This window comes from Diadema antillarum, unplaced genomic scaffold (genome assembly GCF_040938485.1).
Source record: "Diadema antillarum isolate AM-2024a unplaced genomic scaffold, OU_Dant_1.0 seq00000331_RagTag, whole genome shotgun sequence".
Classification (NCBI taxonomy): Eukaryota; Metazoa; Echinodermata; class Echinoidea; order Diadematoida; family Diadematidae; genus Diadema; species Diadema antillarum.
Genome location: NW_027271348.1, coordinates 595,599 through 621,719, shown reverse-complemented (window position 1 = coordinate 621,719; position 26,121 = coordinate 595,599). Strand labels below are relative to the sequence as shown.

At 40.1% G+C, this 26,121-nt stretch overlaps 1 protein-coding gene across 2 annotated transcripts in view; it reads left to right on the top strand.

Moving 5' to 3' along the window:
- Window positions 1-26,121, top strand: part of LOC139730740 (speract receptor-like) — a 533,152-nt gene that overhangs the window by 228,367 nt on the left and 278,664 nt on the right. For both annotated transcript variants that reach the window (XM_071641605.1, XM_071641604.1), the window contains 3 exons: window positions 3,257-3,403; window positions 18,464-18,639; window positions 22,238-22,376. In XM_071641605.1, coding sequence (XP_071497706.1) covers window positions 3,257-3,403; window positions 18,464-18,639; window positions 22,238-22,376 — 462 coding nt within the window. The remainder of the gene's footprint in view (window positions 1-3,256; window positions 3,404-18,463; window positions 18,640-22,237; window positions 22,377-26,121) is intronic.

The window sequence follows — 26,121 nt, the reverse complement described above, 5'->3', positions numbered from 1 at the left end:
TGTACTCGAAATCATTAAATTTCATTTCTGAAAATGCAAAAGGTCCGTCTTGAGGAGGTGGGATATCCCTTCCCCCACTGTAGACCATTCTAGACCACCACCCCCCCCCCCCCCCCAAAAAAAATAATATAATATATATGTATATATATATATATATATATATATATATCTTGTTGAATGTACGGCTAGGCCTCCCAAACCTATTCCGATTTGAAACCCTCACTCCCCCCCCCCCCTTAAAAATCTATGTGACAGGCCTGTTCCTCCTGTTGCTGCTGGCATTGTACTCCGTCATGCTAATGTCATGTTAAGTTCATATCCATGACAAACGCTACAGCAGTTGATGTCATCTTCCCGATTTCATCTATGCACTAGCTTGCGTTCCATGATGCCATATAATCACTTCAACACACTGCTTCTTCATATTCCAAGCCAGCTCCTCGCGTCTTCTGTCCAGAGTCCTCATTGCACCCTCATGTTTGGATGTTTAACGTGACTATCTTGAGGGGCTGCTTACATTTCAACGTTGCCATGGGTTTCTTGCACCTGTCGGTCGTACCCTTCTTTGAAAAGTTTGAGGGTGGGCCATCATAATGTCCTCCTGGCGAACGCGGGTAAAGTCTCACAGCATGAAGTCACCTGTAGACTCCCGCCGCTGAAAGTATAGGATTTTCTTGGGTGTTTGTATTTGTGGTTTTATTCAAAGCTTAATACATGTGAGGGTCGCTACTCCTCTCACCCCGATCATTGATACAAAAAGGGCAGAGAAAAGACAGAGGAGAGAGATTCAACATTTAACCCAGTTGCCACCCATACGAGATCACGTGGGTTTTACGCATTGTCCAGCACTTCAGAGATCTGTGTTTATGCACCACGCAATGGTATCGGTGATGTTTTGGTCTTCCCAAGCTCCTTCGCCAGTTTTGCCACCAGAGCAGTAATAGCTTTTAAGCGTTGGGCAACTGGATGTTCAAGTAAAACAAAAGAATAGGAAAGGAGGAAAAGAAATATAAGCTAAGGGAGGTAGAGGGCCCTCATGTCTCACTATGCTGAAGAACTAGCCAACCACCAATCAAACCTAACTATAGATCTAAGAGAGCTTCGAAATTGGTAGGTCATTGTGCGTATGTAAATATCATAGACGGTTGAAAGTACACACGGACAGTCATTAGAGATTCACTGCTAACGTAAACAGTCCAAGCAAGTACCCTATCAGGGATAAAACTGAATTATACCCTCTCAGGGCTATTCAGCGGCTTAACGAAGCGTTGCGATCGTTATCGCTATTCTTGTTGCCGGACGTTCCGATTTATGACTCAAAATGTTGCGGATTTTGCAGGCTCGTGCGAGCGCTGCACGCTGACCATGATCTGGGTGGTCTTGTGTACCCATCATTCACACAGTTCGCGCCGTTTGTATACACCCACATGCAGGCGATAAGTCACAGCGTCACATACCAGCGGCCGGGGATTTCCACACACAGTCTTCGCACATCGCTATAAGATGGTTTTGACAGTTTGCATAAATCGAAACTAATCTAAGCTACACTAAGTGCACATAGTCGTTGCAGGATGATACCACACACACACACACGCACACACACACACACACACACACACACACACAAACAAAACAAAACAAAATACACAGTCCCCCTCTCAAATGGAAGTTGGAACTATTTTCAGTTATAATTCTCCCACAGTCCCAAGCAGATATAACACAAAATGCCTACTTGGTCCTCCAAAAAATTCTGTTGATGCATTCATGGCATTGTATAATCCATAATTCAGGGAGGTGGAAAGAGATTATAACTATGCCTGATTTAGTGCACAGGGACAAACTGTACCGTGCTAATCATTCATGATCTCACTGGCAGCTCACTGGTATCGAGGAAACCCGGCTAAGAAATTAAGATACGAACACAAAAACAACATCACTCCCCCACCCCTTCCCAATGAACCTGCATGGTACGACTTGTATGTGTTTCGCAGTGATTTTCTACAACAGACACTGCCGACCGAGACTGCCAGAACGGCCAGGGTAATAAATCTTTTCGATGTCACAGCACTTTCCCAAGATCGACGCAGGGACGTGATCAATTCACATTTTGATTTTTCTGATTACCTGCGTTGACACATCTTCTAATGTCCCCGGAAGATCGTACTATAAAGAGGTAAGCATCGGTGTCATCCTACACAATGTATTTCTAAAAATTTACAGTTTTGATTTCATGTATATCAATGTGGGATGAGTTAGGTTCCTTCTCACAGCAGCGAGCATTGGCCCACGAAAGCGGCGGCCAAGCAAGCAAGGCGAGTCAGAGAGCAATACGATCGTCGGCCATTCCACGTGGGCTAACTGCGTATACGTAGGCAAGCGGTGTGTGCGCGTTTTTCTCAGTTCCAGTAGCGATAGCCTGACAAATGCAAACCGGATTGAATAAGGCTAAGTGGACAAAATTTTCGAACGTGTCGTGCTATGACAGAGAGCGTGTGAATTTTGCTCACCCCGGATTATCCTGCAAAAGGGTCTACGAAAGTAAAGACTAATGATCTTTACTCTGAGGGAAAGTGAGCACAATTCGCGGTGAGCAAAAAAATACTGTGTGTGTGTTTAAAGGGACTGTACAGTACTGGTTGAGGTAGGGATTCATGTTTTGAACACTCCTAAGTGAGATAATGAAAAGCCTCTTATGAAATATGAAAGAGCATATCATTTTAAGAAGGATTCAACGTTTATTTGATGAAAATTGGTTTTCAAATGGCTGAGATATCCAAAAAAGTACTAATAATAAAAGGCGACATGCCCCAACTTTATTAGTATCTCTTTGTTTCACCTTGTTTTTGGATATCTCAGCCATTTCAACACCGATTTTCATCGAATAAACTTTTGATACCCCTTAGAACTGCATGCTCTTTGACATCTCATAGAGTGGTTTCTGAATATCTCACAAAACGTTAAAAGCTAAATCTTCACCTCGACCAGAACTGTACACACCCTTTAAGTCGAAGCGGTTTTGTCGGTTGCCATAGACTTTACACGTGAGGGCGATTCGCTTGGCACTGAGCCAGGTTCGGCGAGCTCGCTCGGTCATCCCGTGTTATCCTCTATAGGGTATTTCGGCGTTATCCTTCACAGGGTATTTGCTTGAACTGATAAAGAGCTCATTTTATTGTGAAAATATAGAGTGCATCAGGTTTGTCTGTATTAACCTTCTTTGTTGTTTTTTCTCTCTCTCTCTCTCTTCTTTTCACAGTCTATATCTTTATTGGTGAGTTATTTGAAATATATGAGTTTCTTCGAGAGATGATGATTCATGGCCTGCTAGAAAATGGAGAATATATGGTTATTTGGGCCAACTCGGAGAACTACGACGAGGAGACCCTTCAGCTTCTTCTAGGAGGTACGTCAGTAAACACATCTTCTACGCTGGTTTCAAATAATATTGTGCAATGTGAAGTCATTTCCATGTTGATGTCGGGGAGGAAGGCCTCGAGCCTCGGTGATTAAGTTTCCCTTTTCCTCCCCTGGCAAGCAGCAGTATTCACCTTGAATCACCACAATCTTTCTGTTTTATGTGAAATGTGTAATGTTTTATGTTGAAATGCCAAATAAATGAATGAATAATAATAATAATGATAATAATAAAAATAATAATAATGATAATAATAATAATAATAATGCAGATATTTAGGACGTCATAAATTCAATAAGATTTTATATTAACCTCAAAACCTTAAAGCCCCAGTCACATACAAACACGGAGGCTCAAGCATCTACAGGGTGATCCTCGGATCATGCCGGCGTTGACGATAATATAATAATACTAGTAGACATTTTTAGAGCGCCTTTTCCACTGGATACAAAGCGCTGATCCAGGGAGTTCCGGGATAGTTTGCCCAGGGTGGAGCGTCGACGAGCGTTGATGACTGTACACACGGTATCAACTCAACAACTACACGGATGAGGCCGGAGCAGCAAGGTATCTATACGGCGTCCAAACGGCGCTTCAACGGATCTCCACGGACCATGCCGGATCCACTCGGTCATGCCGGCAGAGCACGGTGTCTACAAGGACCAACACGGCGGCTCCACGGACCAACAAGGTGACTACACGTACAACGCCGGCAGACGAAAATTTATCAAAAAAGCAAGCTGATTTTGGATTTTCATCAATCTTCGTCTCGTTCTCGTCACTTAAAGCCCAAGTCACATATACATGCCGGATCACCCCGGATTAGATTCAGCATGTATATATGACTGGGGCGTTAGAATGAGGCCAACACGACAGTTTTTGGAGGTCAAAAACATCAAGCGTCATCCTTGGACTGTTGTGTTGGCAGAGCAATCCGAGGTGGTCCTTGTGGCTGCCGTGAAGTTGCCGTGAAGATCCATGTGGCTGTCTGGAAGGATCGTGTAGGTGCCGTGAGTATCCTTGGCAGTCCGTGACGTATTTTGTTTTCACATCAAGGACCGTCAAGAATCATCAAGGCAGCTACACGGACCTACACGGTCTGTAACGCCCCAGTCACATATGTGACCCTGCACCACAAAACAAACATAAAGTCGCCAGACATGAATTTTGGGTTAAGACCAGATTCTGAAAGAGCAGACTTTAAGCTTTAAAATGGTGTAAAACTCGAATCAAATGGACTCTCCTAACCTATCTTAATATTGACAAGAAAGCACAAACTCAGGAAATGTGTGAACTGAGAAAACAGGCTCTGAAGTACAGTGTCTATTCAATCGCTTAATCTTTACCAAGCCGTGCCGGCTGTGCGATGAATGGGACAAAAAACAGGAAGTAGACCATTGGGGTAACAACGATGAAGGGATTATCAGATTAAACTGAAATTGAGCATGCCTCATTAACACATTCTGTTCATAATTAATGCCAACTTTCAAAGCAGTAGTATTATCCTTTCAAAAGTTATTAGAGTTGAAACTGAAGAGTGTGTACGAGGTTTTTCAGAAATGAAAAGGGGACTCTGAAGACACACCAAATCACACTATGTTCGAAATAAACCGCCTTAAAAACACATTTTCCTGCCCGCTTTATGATCCCAAATTTTAGCATAATGTAGAAGAATACTTGCTCTTTCAGAACAAATGAAAAAGTCAAGATCGGCTAGGTTGACCCATTTCACTTATTTTCAGTCCTCATGCAAAATCAGTGTGTGCGACTTTTTGTTCGTTTTGTGATGCACGGTCACATATACATGCCGGATCACCCCGGATCTGATCCGGGGTGATCAGGGAAGAGATCCATGTAGACGCCTTAGGCATCCGTGTAGGTCTTTGGAGGTTCGGATCGATCGTGTAGGTCCGGGAGGCCAACACGGCAGTTTTCAGAGGTCAAAAACATCCGGCGTCATGCTACCGTGTTGGCAGAGCAACCCGGGATAGTCCTTGTGCCTGCCGCGTAGTTGCCGTGAAGGTCCATATGGCTGCCTGGAAGGATCGTGTAGGCACCGTGAGTATCCTTGGCAGTCACGGATCATCAAGGCAGCTACACGGAACTACACGACAAGAAATCCAAAATCAGCTTGCTTCTTTTGGTAGATTTTCGTCTGCCGGCGTGGTACATGTCGCTGCCTTGTTGGTCGGTGTAGACGCCCTTATGCTCCGTGTAGACGCCGTGCTCTGCCGGCATAGACCGTGTAGTTGCCGGATGGGTCCGGTATGGTTCGTTGAGGTCCTTGTAAGCACCGTGTGGATGCCGTGTTGATGTCGTGCTGGTCCGGCCTCATTCGTGTGCTGCCGTGTTGATACCGTGTGTACAGTCATCAACGCTCGTTGACGCTCCACCCGGTGCAAAACTATCCCGGAACTCCCCGGATCAAGATCCGTTTTTATATGTGACTGGGGCTTTAAGCTCACAGCTTCATGTTGGTTATTATGTAAATTACCGAGGAGAAATCATTCTCTCCTGCACTGCTGAATCAAATATTGTCAAATGCTTGTTGGCATTGCTCTTAGGGAAGATTTTTTTTTCTACATTTTGGCTGACTTTGTATGTGATAATTCTGACAATAATGCAGACTTGGTAATGCATTGTATCTGCATCCACATACTACATATTAAACTTCTTTATAAACAAGAGGAATTTCGAAAACCTTAGGAATTCAATTCGTTTGAAATTTCATAAAGAATAATCTGTCTCACACAAAATTGACACTCGCTTGCAACAATGCAAGACAAGACGCTTTTCCTTTTTGTTGAATGTGATTTTGACTTGTGAATACAAGGTATAGAATAAAAAGAAATCACTGAATGAAGCAAGGAAATCTGATTACTAAATATCAAATGTGCATGCACTGCTTGAAATTCCTTTTAAATTGAATTGTAAAGTAAAATTAAAGGGTCGATGTTATATCAAACATCTCCTTCCCTATACATGTACTGTAAGAACATATTTTTGATAATGGTGAAAACTGATGCTGAAATTTAGCACTTATTATTGTGCTACAGTGAGTTACTGGATAGGCCTCCATGAATTGAGATCACCAAAAAGCAAGAATTTACCACCAAAACCGTTCCTAGTGTGAGTTTCAAATCCTTACAAAATCTTATAATAGGCACATTCCTTGTGCTCACCGAAGGATAACACAGCGGAATGTTTATCAAAATGAAATGACTAATTCCCCACAAATAATTTTGAAATCTACACTACACAGGACCTGAATTTAATCCATTCATAGGGTAAAAGGGTTGTCCAGCCCCACGTGCTCATTGAAGCGTGACACCTTGATTCGAGTGCACAAAATCAAAGCACTACTTAGAGCATAATATCAATATGATTTTTTGTTCGTTTTATAATGTGCTCATTCAACCGTGAATTGACACATATTGTGTGCAAAAATCGTTTTTAGCTTTCCAAAACATAAATCCCATCTATTGGAATAAATGTACCATGGGAAATATGTCCTAACTCTCATTTCGGCAATTTTTACCCCGTGGTCACTCAACCGGGAAATTTTTGCCACAAGTCATGTAGTTTGACAGGAAGCACATAAATTGTACGTTGCATGCCTTCTTACGTTGGAAAATGAAAATTTGTTCTGATATCATTGAATCTAAGTTACGAAATAGGGCTTGTGGACTTCAAAAAGTGACCATTTTGTCTTTTGGGCATGCTCACTTAAGCGTGACCCCACGATATTCACTGAATTCCACATGAAATGTAGCTTGGAAGTACAGCTAGATGACCCTGTGTTCAGATTTCCTCAAAGCTTTCTGATTCAGGAATTGCAGCGATTTGTTTTAGGCAGTGGCGTATCTAGGGGGGGGGGCAAGGGGGGCACGTGCCCCGGGCGCCACTTCTTGGGGGCGCAAAAAACAAAACGAAGAAAAAAGAAAAGGAGAAGAAGAAGAAGAAGAAGAAACTCACCGGAAAGGGGGGGAGAATGGTGGGGGGGGGGCAGAAAACCAAGTCAAAAAAGCTAAAAACAAAACATAACAATGACTCGGACAAAATGACAATGTTTATTGTGTTCACACGAGAATTCCATGTTATGTAAGCTGAAATATTGTACAACAATTTTCGGCTCGCTCGCTGCGCTCGCTCTCTAAATTGTATATAGAAGAAGAAGGTAAGAACAAAATGTGATGACGCGGACAAAATGACAATGTCTATTGTGTTCACACATGTCATTCTATATTTAGCAGGCAAAATGTTTCACGGAGCAGCGGCTGCAATTTATTTCGTTCTGAAGCGATCGCCAATTGGATCAAAAGAAGGCGCCAACGGTTTCGAACATACGGGGGGGCCAAAAAAATCAAACAAGATAAGAATAGAACGTAATGATGACGTGGAAATATACAAATTTCGGCTCACTCGCTCGTACTAATTTAGAGTATTTCTTCAAGAACTCAGTTTGTTGGTAAAAATCGTTATCTATAAGGCCGTCACTATATCTTGATTAGAATTGTAAGATTTGATAAGCAAAAAATGACAAGAGTTCCATGTTTTGTAAGCTGAAATACAAAAATTTTCGGATCGCTCGCTGCGCTCGCTCGCCAAAATTTATCAAAACAAAAAGGAGATAAGAACAAAACGTGATGATGACGCGGAAATATACAAATTTCGGCTCACTCGCTCGTACTAATTTAGAGTATTTTTTCAAGTCTTCAGTTTGTTGGTAAAAATCGTTATCTATAAGGCCGTCACTATACATTGTATCTTGATTAGAATTGTAAGATATGATAAGCACAAAATGACAAGAGTTCCATGTTTTGTAAGCTGAAATACAAAAATTTTCGGCTCGCTCGCTGCGCTCGCTCGTGTCGCTCGCCAAAATTTATCAAAACAAAAAGGAGATAAGAACAAAACGTGATGATAACGCGGAAATATACAAATTTCGGCTCACTCGTGCGTACATGGGGGGGGGCATTTCATGAAGCAATTTGTCGGATATTTCGTCTGACAAACTGTTAAAAGCTACTGAAATCCTTGCTTCTGATTGGCTGAAAGCAAATTTTGTCCGACAAGTTGTCGGACAAAATGCTTCATGAAATGCCCCCCTGATTTAGAATATTTTTTTAAAGTACTCAGTTTGTTGGTATAGATAAATCGTTATCTATAAGACAGTCACTATCTTGATTAGAATTGTAAGATTTGATAAGCAAAAAATGACAAGAATTCCATGTTTTGTCAGCTGAAATACACAAATTTTCGGCTCGCTCGCTGCGCTCGCCAAAATTTATCAAAATTCATTTCATTTAAATCACCCTCAAAAGACCCCCTTCAAGGGCTTGAAAAGCATATCATGTGGACTTTGCTTAAAGTCCCTACCGGGATGGGGTTGGGGTTGAACACTAGTCTTTTTCAGAAATTAGGGGCGCAATTTTCGCGCTTGCCCCGGGCGCCGTTTTCCCTAGATACGCCACTGGTTTTAGGGGGAACTTATTTTTTGTTTAGTGTTTATATATACACTGTATATATATACCGGGTGTTCCAAAAAAAAGCCGGATTGTGGATTTTCAGTACCTTGCGTTCTAAAAGTGATATTTTTTGACATCATTAGAAAGAGCATCTTTCGCAGAAGACAGTAATACCAAAATCATTGAATTTGGTTCAGTTATTTTTTATTTTACGCTTGTTTCTGTAAATGCAATTATTTTCAAATTTCGCTGGATTTTTGCGACGTATGAGCGAATAATTTGGGTGCGACACGCGTTCCATACGGTGTATCGTGTAAGCCCGTTGATCCATGTCAACAAAAGATGCAGCTTTCACACTGGGCGCAGGCCAGAATGAAACCCCTGAAAACGTGCAAAGCCGTTTTCCTCATACAAACAGACTTCGCTGCAGAGAGTTCCGGTTCGCTCAATTGTTTCTTTTGTCTCCTCGCTTTAGGCATAGCAGGTATAACAATGAACAGCTGACGATGCGCTGACAATTTTACTTTAAAACGGAGAAAACATCATCAAAAAAATATGGTTAGGCCTATATCTTTAAAAGTCGCAAACAGTAACAGATAACCTGAATACGAGCGGAAAGCTTACATTATGACAAGAGTGATTGCCTAAAATTTAGTGCTAAAGTCAAAAAGGTTACATTAATCAATGAGATAATTTCAGGTTTATTTTTTATATTCAAAGTAACTTTTTATTCTATCAATAATTTTTAGCCATGTGATTTAGGCAACTATCCTTAAAGAATATGGCTTTTCCGGCAAATTGCATGACCTCAAAAGATATCATTATTACGAATTTGAACTAAATGTTCACAATCTTATTTTTGTTACCTTTTGATAAACTTGCATAGAATATTCAAATTCAAACTTGGTTGGCGAAATCCGATTTTGGTGCACTTCGGCGTACGTAGCATCGTTTAGACGTGACATCATTGAGAACGTGTGCTCTTTTATTTTACATAATCAGTGGCCTTCCCATGCAAACACAATGCACGGGAGTCCCGGGTACAATAACGGTGTTGCAGTCACAAGTTTACACAAAGCGTGTCGAATAGGGCCTACTCGTACTGGGGCATTGAACGCACCGCACACACACACACACGCGCACACACACACGCACACACACACTAACACACACACACTACACACATGCACACACAAACACACACACCTACACACACACGCAAACACACACACCCACACACACACACAGAGAGACACACACAGAGACACACACTCATACACACACACACACACACACACACAAACAGTTTTTTCCTGTCCGCCGCCAGCATTATGGTGGAGGAAGTCCCCAAAAGGTGATGAGGGGGGGGGGGGGGATCCGACACTTTTTACCGACTTCAATTTTTGCATCGACTTTTCACACGAATAGTAGGGGTATCTATCTGGCGTCACAAACATCTGATGAGCAATGTGAAAGATGTATCTTTTGTTTATATGGATCAACGGGCTTACACAATACACCGTATGGAACGCGTGTTGCACCCAAATTCTTCGCTCATACGTCGCAAAAATCCAGCGAAATTTGAAAATGACTGCATTTACAGAATTCTCAACCAAATTTAATGATTTTGGTATCATTGTCTTCTGCGGAAGATGCTCTTTCTAATGATGTCAAAAAAAATCACTTTTAGAACGGAAGGTACTGAAAATCCACCGTTCCGGTTTTTTTTTTTTTTTTTTTTTTTTTGAGGGGGAGGGACACCCGGTATATATATATATATGTATATATATATATATATATATATATATATATATACTAGTATGTACACATACATGTATATTAGTAGCAAAAAGATAAGTTCCTTCCGAAAAATAGGCGCACCGTAGAAAAGTGGAAAACGCTCGGATTCACATCAGCAGTTCCCGCGTGCAGTACCACTATCATGGTTATTACGAGTCACTTCTCGTTGGGCTTCTAATCTAACGTTGGAATTGTAAAAAAACATGGCCAGCCCAGGATAGTAGAGACAAATCCTCTCGTATCACTTGAGCACTACGATTCTATGATCTACTACATATTACGGCGCGATCAGTAAATTTTCTGCTAAAATCGCCCTGAAAAGAGCATTTCAGCCTTACTGAATCAGCTCTAGTGGAAGATATTGGCCTAATCTATTCCTGAATAATGTTTGGCTTACCGCTGTTATGAATTAATCCGGAAAAAAAAGGACGTTACTCTTGCGCAAGACTCTCACCTGCCTTCCAAAAACACAGCACACTTCAATTCAGGTGCTGCTGTGAACCTGGCTGTGAACGTAGTGTTGGTGCTATCAGCTGTGCGTAAGCGTCCCCATACCACGGCGCGCAACTGATAACGAACCCGGCCGCGCTCGTCGGGTTGCACTGTCAATTGCTAAAAAAAGTAAGCCAGAACACGTATGAAATTTTCTTCCTTGTTCCTAGTTTAACATCAAATGATTTTATGAAACTGGTATTGTGGTCCCTTTCGAAGGCTTTGATTTCCCAAACGTACTGTAGAAATCGGAACATATCACACTAAAACTGCTTTGATTTGCCAAAAAAAAAAAACCCTCCAAGTAACATCTTTCATGTGCGATTCGCATGGAAAGTGTATACCTCAGAGTATAGAGGGTCTACTCTCTCGATTTTGCGTAGTACGCTCATGGGCAGGTTCCGGCGCCATTTTAGGAAGCAAAGCGATCGATAGCGCGCGTATTTTTACGTGACCCTCGATGGAGAGATATCTGCCTTCCTTTCATTTTCTCCTTTTTATCGAGGCATACAGGGTAAAAGAAGTACTTCGGACCTCATTACGACATTTAGAAGTATCATTCCCTCCTAAGACGAAATATAGATGAAGAAATTTCCTTTATTATCCAAAATGCGAGCAAACTAATGACTTAATGATAGGGAGTTAAATCTTACCATGGTGTTTGATATGCATGAGATTGCTCACAGCTTAAGAGCCCTCTCTCTCTCTCTCTCCCTCAGCTCTTCTCCTGGTTAACGATAAACAATAATATACAATGATTTTCCCTAGAACATCCAATAGAAATTATTGTAGGCGGTCAATAAAATTATCATTTCTATACAGCCTTTTACATAAAAGCTGCAGAACACTTATTTCTTCTATTGGGGTTATCTTTATTTTTTATTCATCTATTTTTGGTGGGGGGTACCGTGGATCGGGTAATGTAGACCTCTTGATACGCCTTGTGACTTTTTCACTGTGTTTGGCACTTTTAAAATTTATGAATTGTTTGTCTCTTTTTTGTACTGGTCATATTATAAACATGAACATGCTGTTATCCTTGGGTTGCTGTGTATATTTTCAGCGACACGGATGTCAAAATTCACATATTTTTTGGTACATTCTGTTGAAAAAAATGAAATAAAATTTGAATTTGAATTTGAATTTGAATTAACATGGACCAAAGGGATGAGTGGTATTATTTCTACATAGTTTACATTGTTGAATATGATGCGCGGACATGAGCAGAATAGCCCTTTTGGCTGAATTTAAAATTGTAAATGCCGTCCTGAAGTAAATAAAATGAAATGAAATGAAATGAAATGAAAGTATATTGTTATCAACATTGTTCTTGTTAGTATTATCATTATTTTTATAATCTGTCTAGAACCATTGTCTGGGTGTTACCCATACACCCCTGTGCACAGATAAAGTTTTGTACAGAGGGTTGAAAATAGAGCAAAATCTGAACCCTAACTTAAAAATTAATCTGGAATTTAATGAAACTGATTTATGCTTTCATTTCTAAACTACCTCCAAAAAAAAATGTACACTATTCAGCTATTGGTCATATCAATGTCAGTATTATCTGATACATAGTTTTAGGACTATTAAGGATAAAATGTGGGAATTTTTAAAGACCTAGTGTGTATACGCGTATATATATATTCAGATTTAGATTCATTTATTGTCCATTTAGGAAATTCTTTTTGTTGGCATATGGGCACAAAGGAATATACACAAAGGAATATCTACATACATACATACATATATATTCATGTTCATATACACATATAAATGAATACAAGTTTCAATATATGCACAATTATACAAGCATGATTTATACTCACAATACAGTAAATACATACATCATTACAAATTTAAAATTTACTTTTAAGTCATTATATTACCGATCAACAACAAAACAAAAAACAGTTTAGATAACGTGGAGTCCGCCTGTTCCGAGGAAATATATATATATATATATATATATATATATACATATACATATACATACACCTTCTTCAGGAGTCTCGACGCGGAATGTCAATGTCAAAACATAAATTGAACATTAAGAGCGGGCACTCATATACACAGAATTGGTTGCTATGAGAGTGCGTACCCTTTACAATGATGTTGCCATGTAGACGCAATGTAGTCAAGGCACCCCACGCATAAGGAGGAGGACATTGACAAGCTTATTACGTAACAATGGTGTTCAATTACTTTGTATTAACACAAGTTATGATATCGACATACTATGTACTCATCAACGTACCATAGGTTACAAAAATAAGTTAAAGAGCGCTCCAGCAATTAAATTGTTTCATGCTGTGATATCGACACATGTAATCATAAGTTACAAAAATAGGTTGAATAGCGCTCAAACAATTAAATGACTCAGAATACAATAATCATCGGTAGGAAGAAGTCGATATAATAATTCCTCTTAAGAAACATTTCAGTGTCTCACTGAAATCTAAACAGATTTGAACATACAAGACAGTGTGAAATTGATTGTATCATACAAATGAGAATTAGGATGACAGTGTGAATCCATCTATAGAAAATAATACAAAGTAAGAGTAAATTGATTATTAAGATGGAGACATGAAATCATAATATTCGCTTTAATTCATAATAATCTCAGACATGTCAGACAGAATAACCCACTAATTTCTCTAAACACCAGTGATAGTGAAACAGTTATCAATTAAATATCTTATAATCCTCGACATGACATATTCTTCTCTTTAACGGAAGAATGAGTAACCGTTTAAAATGGATAAATCCCTGTTCAACCCTTCACCTTGAAAGCTCTTACTCTTTACGATTACTCGTAACTCGGCGAGTTTTCTTTCCTCTGCTGATGTGTAACCTGATGTGTCAGAGTGTGCATTTTCGGAGGAGGTTACACATCAGCAGAGGAAAGAAAACTCGCCGAGTTACGAGTAATCGTAAAGAGTAAGAGCTTTCAAGGTGAAGGGTTGAACAGGGATTTATCCATTTTAAATGGTTACTCATTCTTCCGTTAAAGAGAAGAATATGTCATGTCGAGGATTATAAGATATTTAATTGATAACTGTTTCACTATCACTGGTGTTTAGAGAAATTAGTGGATTATTCTGTCTGACATGTCTGAGATTATGATGAATTAAAGCGAATATTATGATTTCATGTCTCCATCTTAATAATCAATTTACTCTTACTTTGTATTATTTTCTATAGATGGATTCACACTGTCATCCTAATTCTCATTTGTATGATACAATCAATTTCACACTGTCTTGTATGTTCAAATCTGTTTAGATTTCAGTGAGACACTGAAATGTTTCTTAAGAGGAATTATTATATCGACTTCTTCCTACCGATGATTATTGTATTCTGAGTCATTTAATTGTTTGAGCGCTATTCAACCTATTTTTGTAACTTATGATTACATGTGTCGATATCACAACATGAAACAATTTAATTGCTGGAGCGCTCTTTAACTTATTTTTGTAACCTGGTACGTTGATGAGTACATAGTATGTCGATATCATAACTTGTGTTAATACAAAGTAATTGAACACCATTGTTACGTAATAAGCTTGTCAATGTCCTCCTCCTTATGCGTGGGGTGCCTTGACTACATTGCGTCTACATGGCAACATCATTGTAAAGGGTACGCACTCTCATAGCAACCAATTCTGTATATATGAGTGCGCGCTCTTAATGTTCAATTTATGTTTTGACATTGACATTCCGCGTCGAGACTCCTGAAGAAGGTGGATGGAAGCCACCGAAAATTTGAGTTGCTCAATAAACTCTATATTGGCGAAATATTGCATTACCGGTTTATTCTTCGTTAAATTGGAGCCAATACGTGAATTCGCAACATGTTTATACATATATATATATATAGTGGTATGATGCTGATATTTTACAAACGCTTTTGTCATCTAGAAAGGATGATATAATTGTGACAAAGAAGACTATAGATGTTGCACGATGCCAGCTGGGTAGTAAGAGCTTTCCACCTTAACTCTTCCTCAGCTTTATTGTCTGTTCATACAAACATGGAATAGAATTCTTGAGCATAAACCATATGGAGTAATGAACATGATGAATTGAGTGTGATTTCAGCATGAGCTAGAGGCTTCATAGCCTTTTGACAAGGCCTCGTGGCTGAAGATTGAGACTAACTCGCCACACTGAGCACTGCGAGAAACGGGTGAACGCGAGACCGAGTGGCGCAGCCACGAGGCCTTTTGAAACCTGGGCGGTTTTTTTTTTTCCCTACCGCCTCCCGACAAAGGCGAGTATAAATCATTCATATATTCATGAGTCAGATCACAGTTGGTATGCTAATGAGGACGTGTCAACGCTGGCAATGCAGGCAGCTACCGCAGGCAGGCAACGCAGGCTGGATACAGATTACGGTATATGAGCGAGCCGCAGACATGCATGCTTATGCGTATTCATTAGATGCGACGGCGTAGAGAGCAATGCGGTCGCTGACTGGCCGCTACCTTTTTGGTAGCAGAATCGGCGAGAAACAGCACTCAAGATAAGAAATTCATGTCAGGTTTCACAAGGCCTCGCGGCTGCGCCGCTCGGTCTCGCGCTCACCCGTTCTCTCGCAGTTGGTCTCTTTTTCAACCACGAGGCCTTGCCAAAAGGCTAGAGGCTTCAGGACATATTTGGTAGTATATTTGTCAATTGCAAGACATAACACAGCGGATATATAGTTATTGTAAATAAACATGAATATAATGGGCATACTGAGACATGTTCATATACTGTACATTGTACTAGGTGTTTCAAAAAGCATTTCCCACTTTTGATTCTTAATATTTCAAAAACTGTATATCAGATAACACTGTCATTTATATGAGTGATAGCTGAATAGTTGTACAATTTTGTTGGAGGTGGTTTAAATACGAAAGCATAAATCAGTTTCATGAAATCCATGATTAATTTCACAGTTAGGTTCCAGATTTTGCTCTATTTTCAATCCTCTGTACAAAACTTTCACTTTGCACAGGGGTCAATGGGTGTGTATGGGAGTGTGTGGTTAACACCCTGACAATGGTCCTGAACAATGGCCAGGGTTTGAATGCTTCATTATTTATTCATGAGAAATTCCACTATCACAACTAGTCTTTATTCAGCCTCTGGCAGTATCTGTGTAAAGTCAAACGCCTGTCGATACTGTCGTTGAGTCGCGACAGTGCTCTCCCTACTTCTGAAAAACGAAATTACAATGAATACCTTCTGTTCTGTCGTAAACATGGTGACAGGAAGCAAAGAAAATCAATTAGAGTATACACTTGTGTATATGTGACCGTGCACCACAAAACGAACATAAAGTCGCACACACTGATTTTGCGTGAGGACTGAAAATAAGTGAAATGGGTCAACCTAGCCGATCTTGACTTTTTCATATGTTCTGAAAGAGCAGGTCTTCTTTTACATTATGCTAAAATTTGGTATCATAAAACAGGCGGGAAAGTGTTTTTTTTTAGCTGTTTATCTCGAATATTTTTGGTTTAATAGTGTGATTAGGTGTGTCTTTAGAGTCCCTTTTTCATTTCTGAAAAACTTTGTACACACTCTTCACTTTCAACTCTAATAACTTTTGAAAGGATAGTTATACTGCTTTGAACGTTGACATTGATTATGGACAGAATGTGTTAATGAGGCATGCTTAATTTCAGTGTAATCAGATAATCCCTTCATTGTTGTTACTCTGGTGGTTTACTTCCTGTTTTTTGTCCCATTCATCTCTCATCCCATTCAGCCGGCACGGTTTGGTAAAGATTAAGCACTTGAATAGACACTGTACTTCAGGGCCTCTTTTCTCAGTTCACACTTTTCCTGAGTTTGTGCTTTCTTTCCAATATTCAGATAGGTTAGGAGAGTCCATTTGATTTGAGTTATACATCATTTTAAAGCTTACAGTCTGCTTTTTCAGAATATGGTCTTAACTAAACATTCATGTCTGGCGACTTTTAGTTTGTTTTGTGGTGCACGGTCACATATGGAGCCTTAGCTAGATCTACTTTGAAACAAATCGCCCCAATGAAAAATGTTGCTGAACTCTTTACCAAAAATGATCTCTTTTTATGGAAAAAGCGACAAATTTGTCAGACTATTAGTAGACAGTTGTATTAAAATGAAGAACTTTAAATCATTCATGCTTATTTATATCCCCAATTTCATGATATATGAACAAAAAATTGAAAATGATTGCCAGCTGGAATGAAATGTGGTGTTTGCAAGCACATGTAAACATGTGCTTACTTTTTCCATGTGCATGCATTTTACCCTTTACCGTGCATGAATTCAGAGTAGCAGTGCCCAGGGCAATCCATATGAATGATTGATTAAGCATTCATGTGCCTGGGAGCGCGAGACTGACGCCTAGTCAACAGGTGGTTCAGGCATGTCCATTGTTCAGGGCCATTGTCAGGACACACTCTCATGCACATCTTTGGTTCCTGTGCAAAGTTCAATTTTTGTACAGAGGGTTACAATTTGACCAAAATCTGAAACCTTACTTCAAAATCAATCTTAGATTAAATAAAACTGATTTATGCTTTTACATTCAAATTACCTTCAACAAAATTGTACACTATTCAGCTATTACTCATATCAATGTCAGTTTTATCGAATGAATAGTTTTTGAACTATTAATGATCAAAGGTGGGAAATGTTTTTTGAAACACCTAGTATATCATTTTATATAATGGACATATATAAGGGAAAATGGCAAACAGAAATAAACAAGCATATTATAACTATACTTTATAGTTTGGTCACCTGCTTGGGTTTTGTTGTGGGTGTATGAGGTGGGATGAGGAGGAATCATGTGATATACTGGGAAGGTTGATCTGAGTGCGATGGTGCTTGTCTGGCAGGGTTTGGGTGTCATGGTGGCTGAAAGAGGGGATTGTGTGTAATATGTGAATGCTAGGTTGCTAGGTACCCATGTATACATCTGAGTCGAGAGGTTGGTTGGTAAAGACGTCTTGTTAAAGGACGTAGGCACTTGGTGGCATTCGAACGCGGGACCTCCGATTGAGAGTCAAGATTTTTATCCACTTTGAGACAGTGCCTCCGCATTAAAGTGTAATTTTATAGACATCGTCTATATTTTGGGACATATTGGGGCAAATCCACATACACGTTTCAGTAACTTGGGCGTTTCTGTTTTCCTAAAATATTGAACTCATGAAAAGTATTTGAAGGCTTTTTAAAAACAAAACAAAAAAGAAACTGATGTAAAAATAGTCTATCACTTCATTGCAACTTGAACTTACGGCAGAACCCTACTGGCGGGAACCATCACCCGAAGTCATCATGTATTACCGGTCGATGCTCGCGCTCTATCTGTCACCGGCCACCGACCCGAGCTATGAAGCTTTTAAAGTTGCAGTCTTCGACAATCTGAGGCAGCCCCCGTTTGAATTTAACTATGGAAATTTCACCGCTCCACACAAGGTGAGTTGTGTAACGGCCGTTAACATTACATGAGCGCAAAAGCAAAGTGATTAAGAGGCCAGACCGATAAGGTACGGTTCTTCACTGTCGCTCGTTTCTTTGTGAAAAATTTGCCAATCACTATTTGTCAATATATTCACAAGTCAGTGTGAATAAATTGTCTATTTTTTGAATATTATTTGAGAATTTTTTGTGAATTTTCGATGAATTCACAGATAATTCACAATTAAATGAAAGAAAGATATTAATCAGAGGGGTGAAGGTTCAGGTGTGAGTTTCTTCAATTTGTCTCCTACAAATTAAATTTGTTAAGATCGCAACTGTTGATCTGTAAATTAACGTACATGTCGGAAAAAAAGGAAACAGGGGACTCGAACCTGTCATCTACAAATTGAAGAAACTCACACCTGAATCTTCACCCCTCTGAATAATATCTTTCTTTCATTTAATATGCCTTGTCCGCTTTGGACTACTTAACATAACAATGTCTGATTTTCGGAGCTTGGGTATTAATTTGTTCCATGTTCATCGTGTCACTGCTGGCAACCAGGGACCGCCTGGTGTTAGTGTCGCTGCCCGGAAAGCAGTACATGACAGGTTTGAGTCCCACTGGTTCCTTTTTTCCGACATGTTTGTTAATTTACAGATCAGCAGTTGCGATCTTATCAAATTTAATTTGTAGAGGGACACAAATTGAAGAAACTCACACCTGATTTCACAATTATTTGAGAATCATTTGTGAATTTCGACTCAAATTTCGTTGACATGATTATTTTTGCTATGTCCCTTCAGAGTTTCATAGATTTTTCTGCCCACTGACAAATGCACAGCGGGTCCGGTGCAGCTGCAGCCAGGTTCCATTCCAGCCTCCGCCTCCGGCAGCTCGCACACGCAGAACCGAACATGTACGATCATTCAGATCAATCAGGACTGTTCGCTGCGTGTGCAGCGTATTGCCCCTTTACTTGCAAATAATCAGAACGGGTATCATCAAACAGGAAATGTTTCCCCTGTGATTACAACGATGGAGAGGCTCTAACCTCGTGAGAGATCAAAGGCTGACAGTGACGAACACAAAGATATGATTGATTATTTCATTTTTTGCCAGTAAGATACCCAAATGGCTTTTGAAATGGCCACCAAAATGGCTCCCAAGATATGAAGTTATACTATTTTGGCTCGTGTAAATTGTGTAACCTGCTGGTGTAAATGATTGTATTCTTATGAAACATGTGGTATATTCTGATTATATCATTAGAAATGGTTCCAATTATGACCACTGTGTATTGATACATATGTTATTCCTAAAGCATACTGCATAATCATAATATTTGACAGTACTGGAATACTAACTACCACCTGATATTGTTGTTTCTAACGACGTGTTACCTGTATTTTCTCCAACCACTCGTATACATTTGCGAAAAAAAGAACGAAAATAAAGTTTGAAAAATAAAAGCCTGACTGGCGTCGTAAACAATGTCTACATGACCGCCAATATTATTAGCTAACAAACCAATGTGAGCGTTCATGGATTAAGACGATTTATCCTCGGTAGTCTCAGTAACCTTCTCTTCACCACTATCGCATCATGATTAAAATGAGAAAGTCCTGCCTATTGATGGTGAGTGTTCAGCACTTCTGCGTGCAGAGAAAACAAAAGATGATAATCATGCAATTATTCAACTACATTTTGGTCGTCTTGCAAGGTTCATTGCTAGCACACCATTTGACAGCAGGATAGAGTTGGGTTTAAATTTGCTTTTTTCAAAGAGACGACCTGATAGCACAAAGATGACCAACACTTTGATGGCGCCAAAGAGGCATACAAAAATAGCTGCAAAGTTCTGACTGACTTACCGGATTATGGTGAGCAAATAGTGCAGATTGCTGTGCACAAGGAGGAATATGTGAACAAATTCTGATATTGTGGTCGGGGCCAAAATCTGCAACAAAACTCAAATGCACATTACTGTCCAATGATCACGAGCATTATGAATAAGATAAATATCATGTGTTGAAAGCTCTTGCTTATGCATGTTGATAGAGGGACAAGGACCAAACATACGGAAGCTGGGACAAAACAGCATGAACCAAAGAAGGTTGATTTTGGCCGTTTGCAACTTCAGGGAAATCTACTCGTTTAAAAGAGTATTTTGTACAAAGTGCTAATACAAGCAGGAATGTCTTTCAATTTTTTAGTTATACGGAGTCCGAAAAACTTTATTCAAATTTCCACAACCGTGGAATGTTGACTGATCTGTTACCTAGTCGTCAATGACTAGTTTTTTAAAGATACTCTTTTTTGCATGTGTCACACAAGCAAAGTAGCCAATGCAGGGAAACACCACATCCTTGGAGCCATCTTTGCTTCTATGTTTTCATCTTTTTTGCAGTCTTTTTTATGTTTATGTTTCTTAGCACAATAAAATAATTATTTATTTCTTTGTGTTCATCTCTCAAAGAGCATGTTAATATCAAGCTTTTCAATACGCGTGAAAATATCCTACGAGACATGCATTACTGGGTACAGATTACCGTTGTGGCGGCCATTGTGGATACCATTTTGGCTGATTTGACAAATTCCCTCAGCTGAAATGCATATAGAATACAAACTGAATTTGGTGTTTAAGAATTAGTCTCAACACTCGCTATTTATATTCGGAATTTTCAGCCGTCAACGCTACAGACGTCTTCTGCGGAATGACCCGTCTTCATTTTGATCACGTGACGATTCATAAGCGCGTCATAGAGTTTAGGAAGTTTATACCGCCACGCTAGAAAGTGACGGTTGTAGAGTTAACAGTTGAAAATTCCGAAGGTAAATAATATGTAGTGAGATCAAAAGTTGAGCACCATATTCGGATGAAGTACCCATTCAGATGAACTTCTAGACTGAAATTATAGATTATTCGTTATCGCCCTTGGTTTGATCTCCCGAATCTCTTAACAGCACTATTTGCTCAGAACTTGTGAGGATATATAGAGGAATTTCAGATTTTGGTGGTCATTTTAAATGTCAAAAAAAAAAACCTCAAGGTCGCAGAACCCTTAAAAATGTATTAAAGTCATCTTTTTTATTCATTTTCACCATTTATAAGGTGATACACAAACAGGAATCTCAGATTTTGGTTGCCTTTTTTGCGGCCACCTTGAATATCTCAAAACCCTCAAGGGTGCAAGAGCTGCACCACCAGAGTCCGGATTGAGCACTCTCAAAATAAGGTGAAGCCATATTTTTCCCCATTTTTTAACATTTTTTAACGAAATAAAGGTGAATTTACTTTTTTTGGCTGTCCTTTTAGCAGCCATATTAAATATTTTACAACCCTCAATGAGGTAAGAGTTGTATCACCCACATCCGGATTAGCACCCTCGAAATAGGGTAGACCAACAACAAAATATTGGTCGGACGATAAAACAAAGGTAGGCCTAAAATCTGAAGTTGTCACTTAGCCTATGGTCGCCTACCTGATGGATTCCCACAGGAGCTTTGAGAGTACTGCTGCAGTGATTTTTTCTCAATTTAAAATTTTATTCGTTTTATCAGCAAAAAAGAAATGATCTTTTCTTTTTGTTTCATCTCCCCGCTTCTCAGACTCCTATTGAGGCAGCCTATCTGTATGACGCCGTATATAACGTTTACGCACCTGCCTTGAATGAAGCTCTTGCTGATGGCATAGATGTCCGTAATGGAACGGAGATAATGAAGAGGATCCTCTGCAGGAAACGCAACAGTGAGTGTCCTTTTTATGTTAGGCAATAGTTGCCTACAAATAATTGTGATTGTTTGCTACCGTTTGTTTCACGTCGTTATAACAATCACTAGTGAGAATAAATCGACCTGCTAGATTTATGTTTTTGCAGACCTTGAGTAGAAAGATTGGTGGAAACTGCGTTTATTTTTGTAGGTGAAATGCACAGTTATTGCGCATTAAAATATGTGTATAATTCAACCAGTTGTATGTCCTTACATTGCTTATAATGTTTGCCCTTGTTGTATGACGAAAATATTGATCAGAATAATCGTTTATCATCCTATTTACACCAACACGTCAGATGACATTTATATCCGAAAGCACGTGGATCCAACCAACCTGTACATCGTGTAGTTTCTCCCAAGAAGTCTTTGAAACAGTGCAGCACCAGTCCAAAAATAACACTTAGAATCACATAAATAAAGTTCAATATGCTCACTGCAAACTAATCTTTCTCATAGAGTAAAGTGACATGCTCCGAAAAGAACGTAAATCGACATGAAGTCATATCCTGCCCTCATATTGCAACAATCATGTTGCAATAAAAACTAATTCGATGCCGTAACTGTTGTTATAGGGTGTTGTTGTGTTTTTAGGGGGCGTGCCATTTCTTATGCAATGTAGCTTCATTCTTTCTTTGAAAAATGTTGATATTCACTGAAATGAATCACATCAATATACGAAAAATCTATTACGCTACTAGAATGATTCAAGCTTCTTCCGACGCAAAAATAATTCAGATCACTTCAAGTGATTGTATCATATGATGATCGAAACGTCCCCGAATTAAATTTTCATTAAGATTCATGAATAGTTGATAAAGCGTTCATCTGCGCTGCACCTGAAACGCTGAAACTTCCTAGAGCTCTCACTGTGTGATATTTCACAGCCATTGTGCATGACTATTCTGTGCGAAGTAGGCACACAATCACTTACACACATCGGATCTTGTGAACAGTTCTTCGTAAGTGACGTCTTCAGACCAGATGACAGCTTATTCACAAAAGACGTTACGAAAGTCGCTACGTTTCCGAGACGTCTTCTCATTCAAGAAGACCTCTCCGTGACGTCACCACATCTCCACTGGTAGGTCGCCATGGCTCGCGGCAAGGTCGCGGAGACGTCTAGACTTCGGGGGGGGGGGGATAGTCTCCACTACTTTGCCGCAATTAGGGAGACTAGAAAAAGTCTTCAAAGGAAAAAGAAATCAACCGTGGTGTTCGATTCTCTCGTAACTCCCTGGGGACCAAGCTAGTCTAGTGGCAAACTATCAAGAAATCGGACACGCAAGAAAGCAACACAATGCAAAAGCACAAAGAGCAAGACATACCGGCAACCCATGCACGACGCAGGTGCCGAGCAGCTCTCCACCCGTCTCAAACACAAGTATCACCCTTCTCAATTATATCCGGGCACAGACAGACCTCATTCGCAGAGAGAGACACGGGAAAACGCACCACTCTCAATATACACTGAGAACAGGCTCGAGGAAAAGCCCGGGAGATAAAAAAAAAAGAAACGGGCGGATCCCTGGGTTCAAACTGAACGGAGAGCCGCCCATACCCACACGACACAAAGCACCTAAATCGCCCCACTCCCCAACATTTCCACACCCCGCAACCACCCCTATGAGGCCGACCCCTCCGTCCCCATGCAAAAAAAAAAAAAAACACAACATCAAGATGAAACCTTCCTCCACCTCCACAATCATGTTTGAGTTCTTTCTCAGTTGTAAGTTGATGATAGCATATTGTCAACATTTTACGTGAGTTTCACTACCTTTGAAAAAAACAACAGGTCAACAAGAGATTGGTAAACGAATACCGTATGTTATATGAAATTTAGTTCGTATAGACACACAGCGGCAAGAGAGCCGATGGGCGTTGGCCATCAAAATGGCGGCGTCGGATGGGCTGATGCAAAGAAACGTTACGCTGTCGAACCTGAACCACTTGTTTATTCAGAGCTCCGTTATTCAATAGAAGACGAGATTATACCGTCCGCCAGGAATCTCCATAGCTGTCAGCCTGTCTAATAAGTTCACAGTGATCTCGTCAGCCATGCTATTTACTATTGCGGGAAGCTTCCTCTGTTCAATTTCGATAAGTTTAACAATATCTAAAAAATTTTTGAGGCAGAATCACGATCCTAAACGCATTTGAGGCATTTTCAGGGGCTAGATAAACGCAACCGTGTTTTTAAACGCGTTTAGAAACGGCGCGGCGTTTTGAAACGCGTTTGAGACCACGATCGCCGTTCTGTGAGTAAGGCCGCGTTCATGCGAATTTCGTAGCCAGAATCACAAACATGAATCATGATTCAAAACGGCGTTTCAAATCACGGTCTCAGCGGAAAAGCGTTCATGCGGGCTTTCGCAACGCTGATTCTGGCTCTGCTCATCCTTTGCCATTGCGCAGCGCACTGCGCAGTTTCTGCAACTCGAGCCAGACCTCCTAAATGCCAACTGATCAGTCAGTTTATTATAGGCCTTTACGTTTTAATTTCGGTGAATACTTTCCAGTACTAAGGTGTAACATTTTGGCTCTTCCCACAGAAGGGAATAATCCTAATTCTTCGTCTCTCCAATTGTTTCCTTAGGTAGACACAGCGCTGCAGCCATTACTTTTATCAACTCAATCGGAGAGTAATTACATGTATTATTTTACACAGCTAACGTTAGATACTAGCATAGAATCGGTGTATGGCGTTGATGTAAACAAATAAGTGCAAGTATGGTACCGAAACACACGATTCATAAGACGTACACAAGCGCGCGAACAGAGCAAGAAGCTGTGGGATACTACTCGAGACACGCATGCGCACAACGCACAATGACGTCATAGAATCATGATTGAAATCACGGTTGCGTTCATGCGGTTTCTGCGATCGTGATTCTGGCAGAATCATGATTCAAAACGCCCCTTTTTCCGCGTTTCAGATCGGCGTTTTGAAACGCGTTTAAATGGAAAAATCGCATGAACGCAACGCAACTAAACACGTTTAGCGACTAAACGTGTTTAGAAACGCAATTCTAGTTTCGCATGAACGCAGCCTAAAGCAGTGCCGTTTTGAAACGCGTTTATATCTCAAGGTCAAATCCCAGCTGTTTCCGGTTGTGCTCTCTACCCTTTATTTGTGTGTGACTGATGAAGCATGTTTGCTGGTTCGCAGTTGACCTTTACTTCCCGGATCGAACAAAGTAGCTGCGCAGTGACAACACTCGAATCGCGATTGCATGATGGTTAGATAAACGCAGCACCCCCAGAATAGCGTTTCAAACCACGTTCGCAAACACCATTCCAAACGCGTTTTGAAACGTGATTCTCTCCCTCAAGTTAGGGTGCGTTCATGCGAATTTCGTAGCCAGAATCACAAAAATGAATCATGATTCAAAACGGCGTTTCAAATCACGGTCTCCCCGGAAGAGCGTTCATGCAGTGAGTTTATTGTATATGTTTTTATTTCGGTGAATACCTTCTAATTCGCTGTGGCATTCAGGCTCCTTTGGTATAACAGCTGCAGTCATTACTATTATCAACTCAATCGGAGAGTAATTACTTGTATTATTATAATAAACAGCTAGATACTAGCATAGAATCCATGTATGGCGTTGGTGTATACAAACTAGTGCAGGTATCGTACCGAAACACACGGTTCGTAAGACGTGCACAAGCGCGCGAACAGAACCAGAAGCTGTGGGATACCCAGTGAGACACGCATGCGC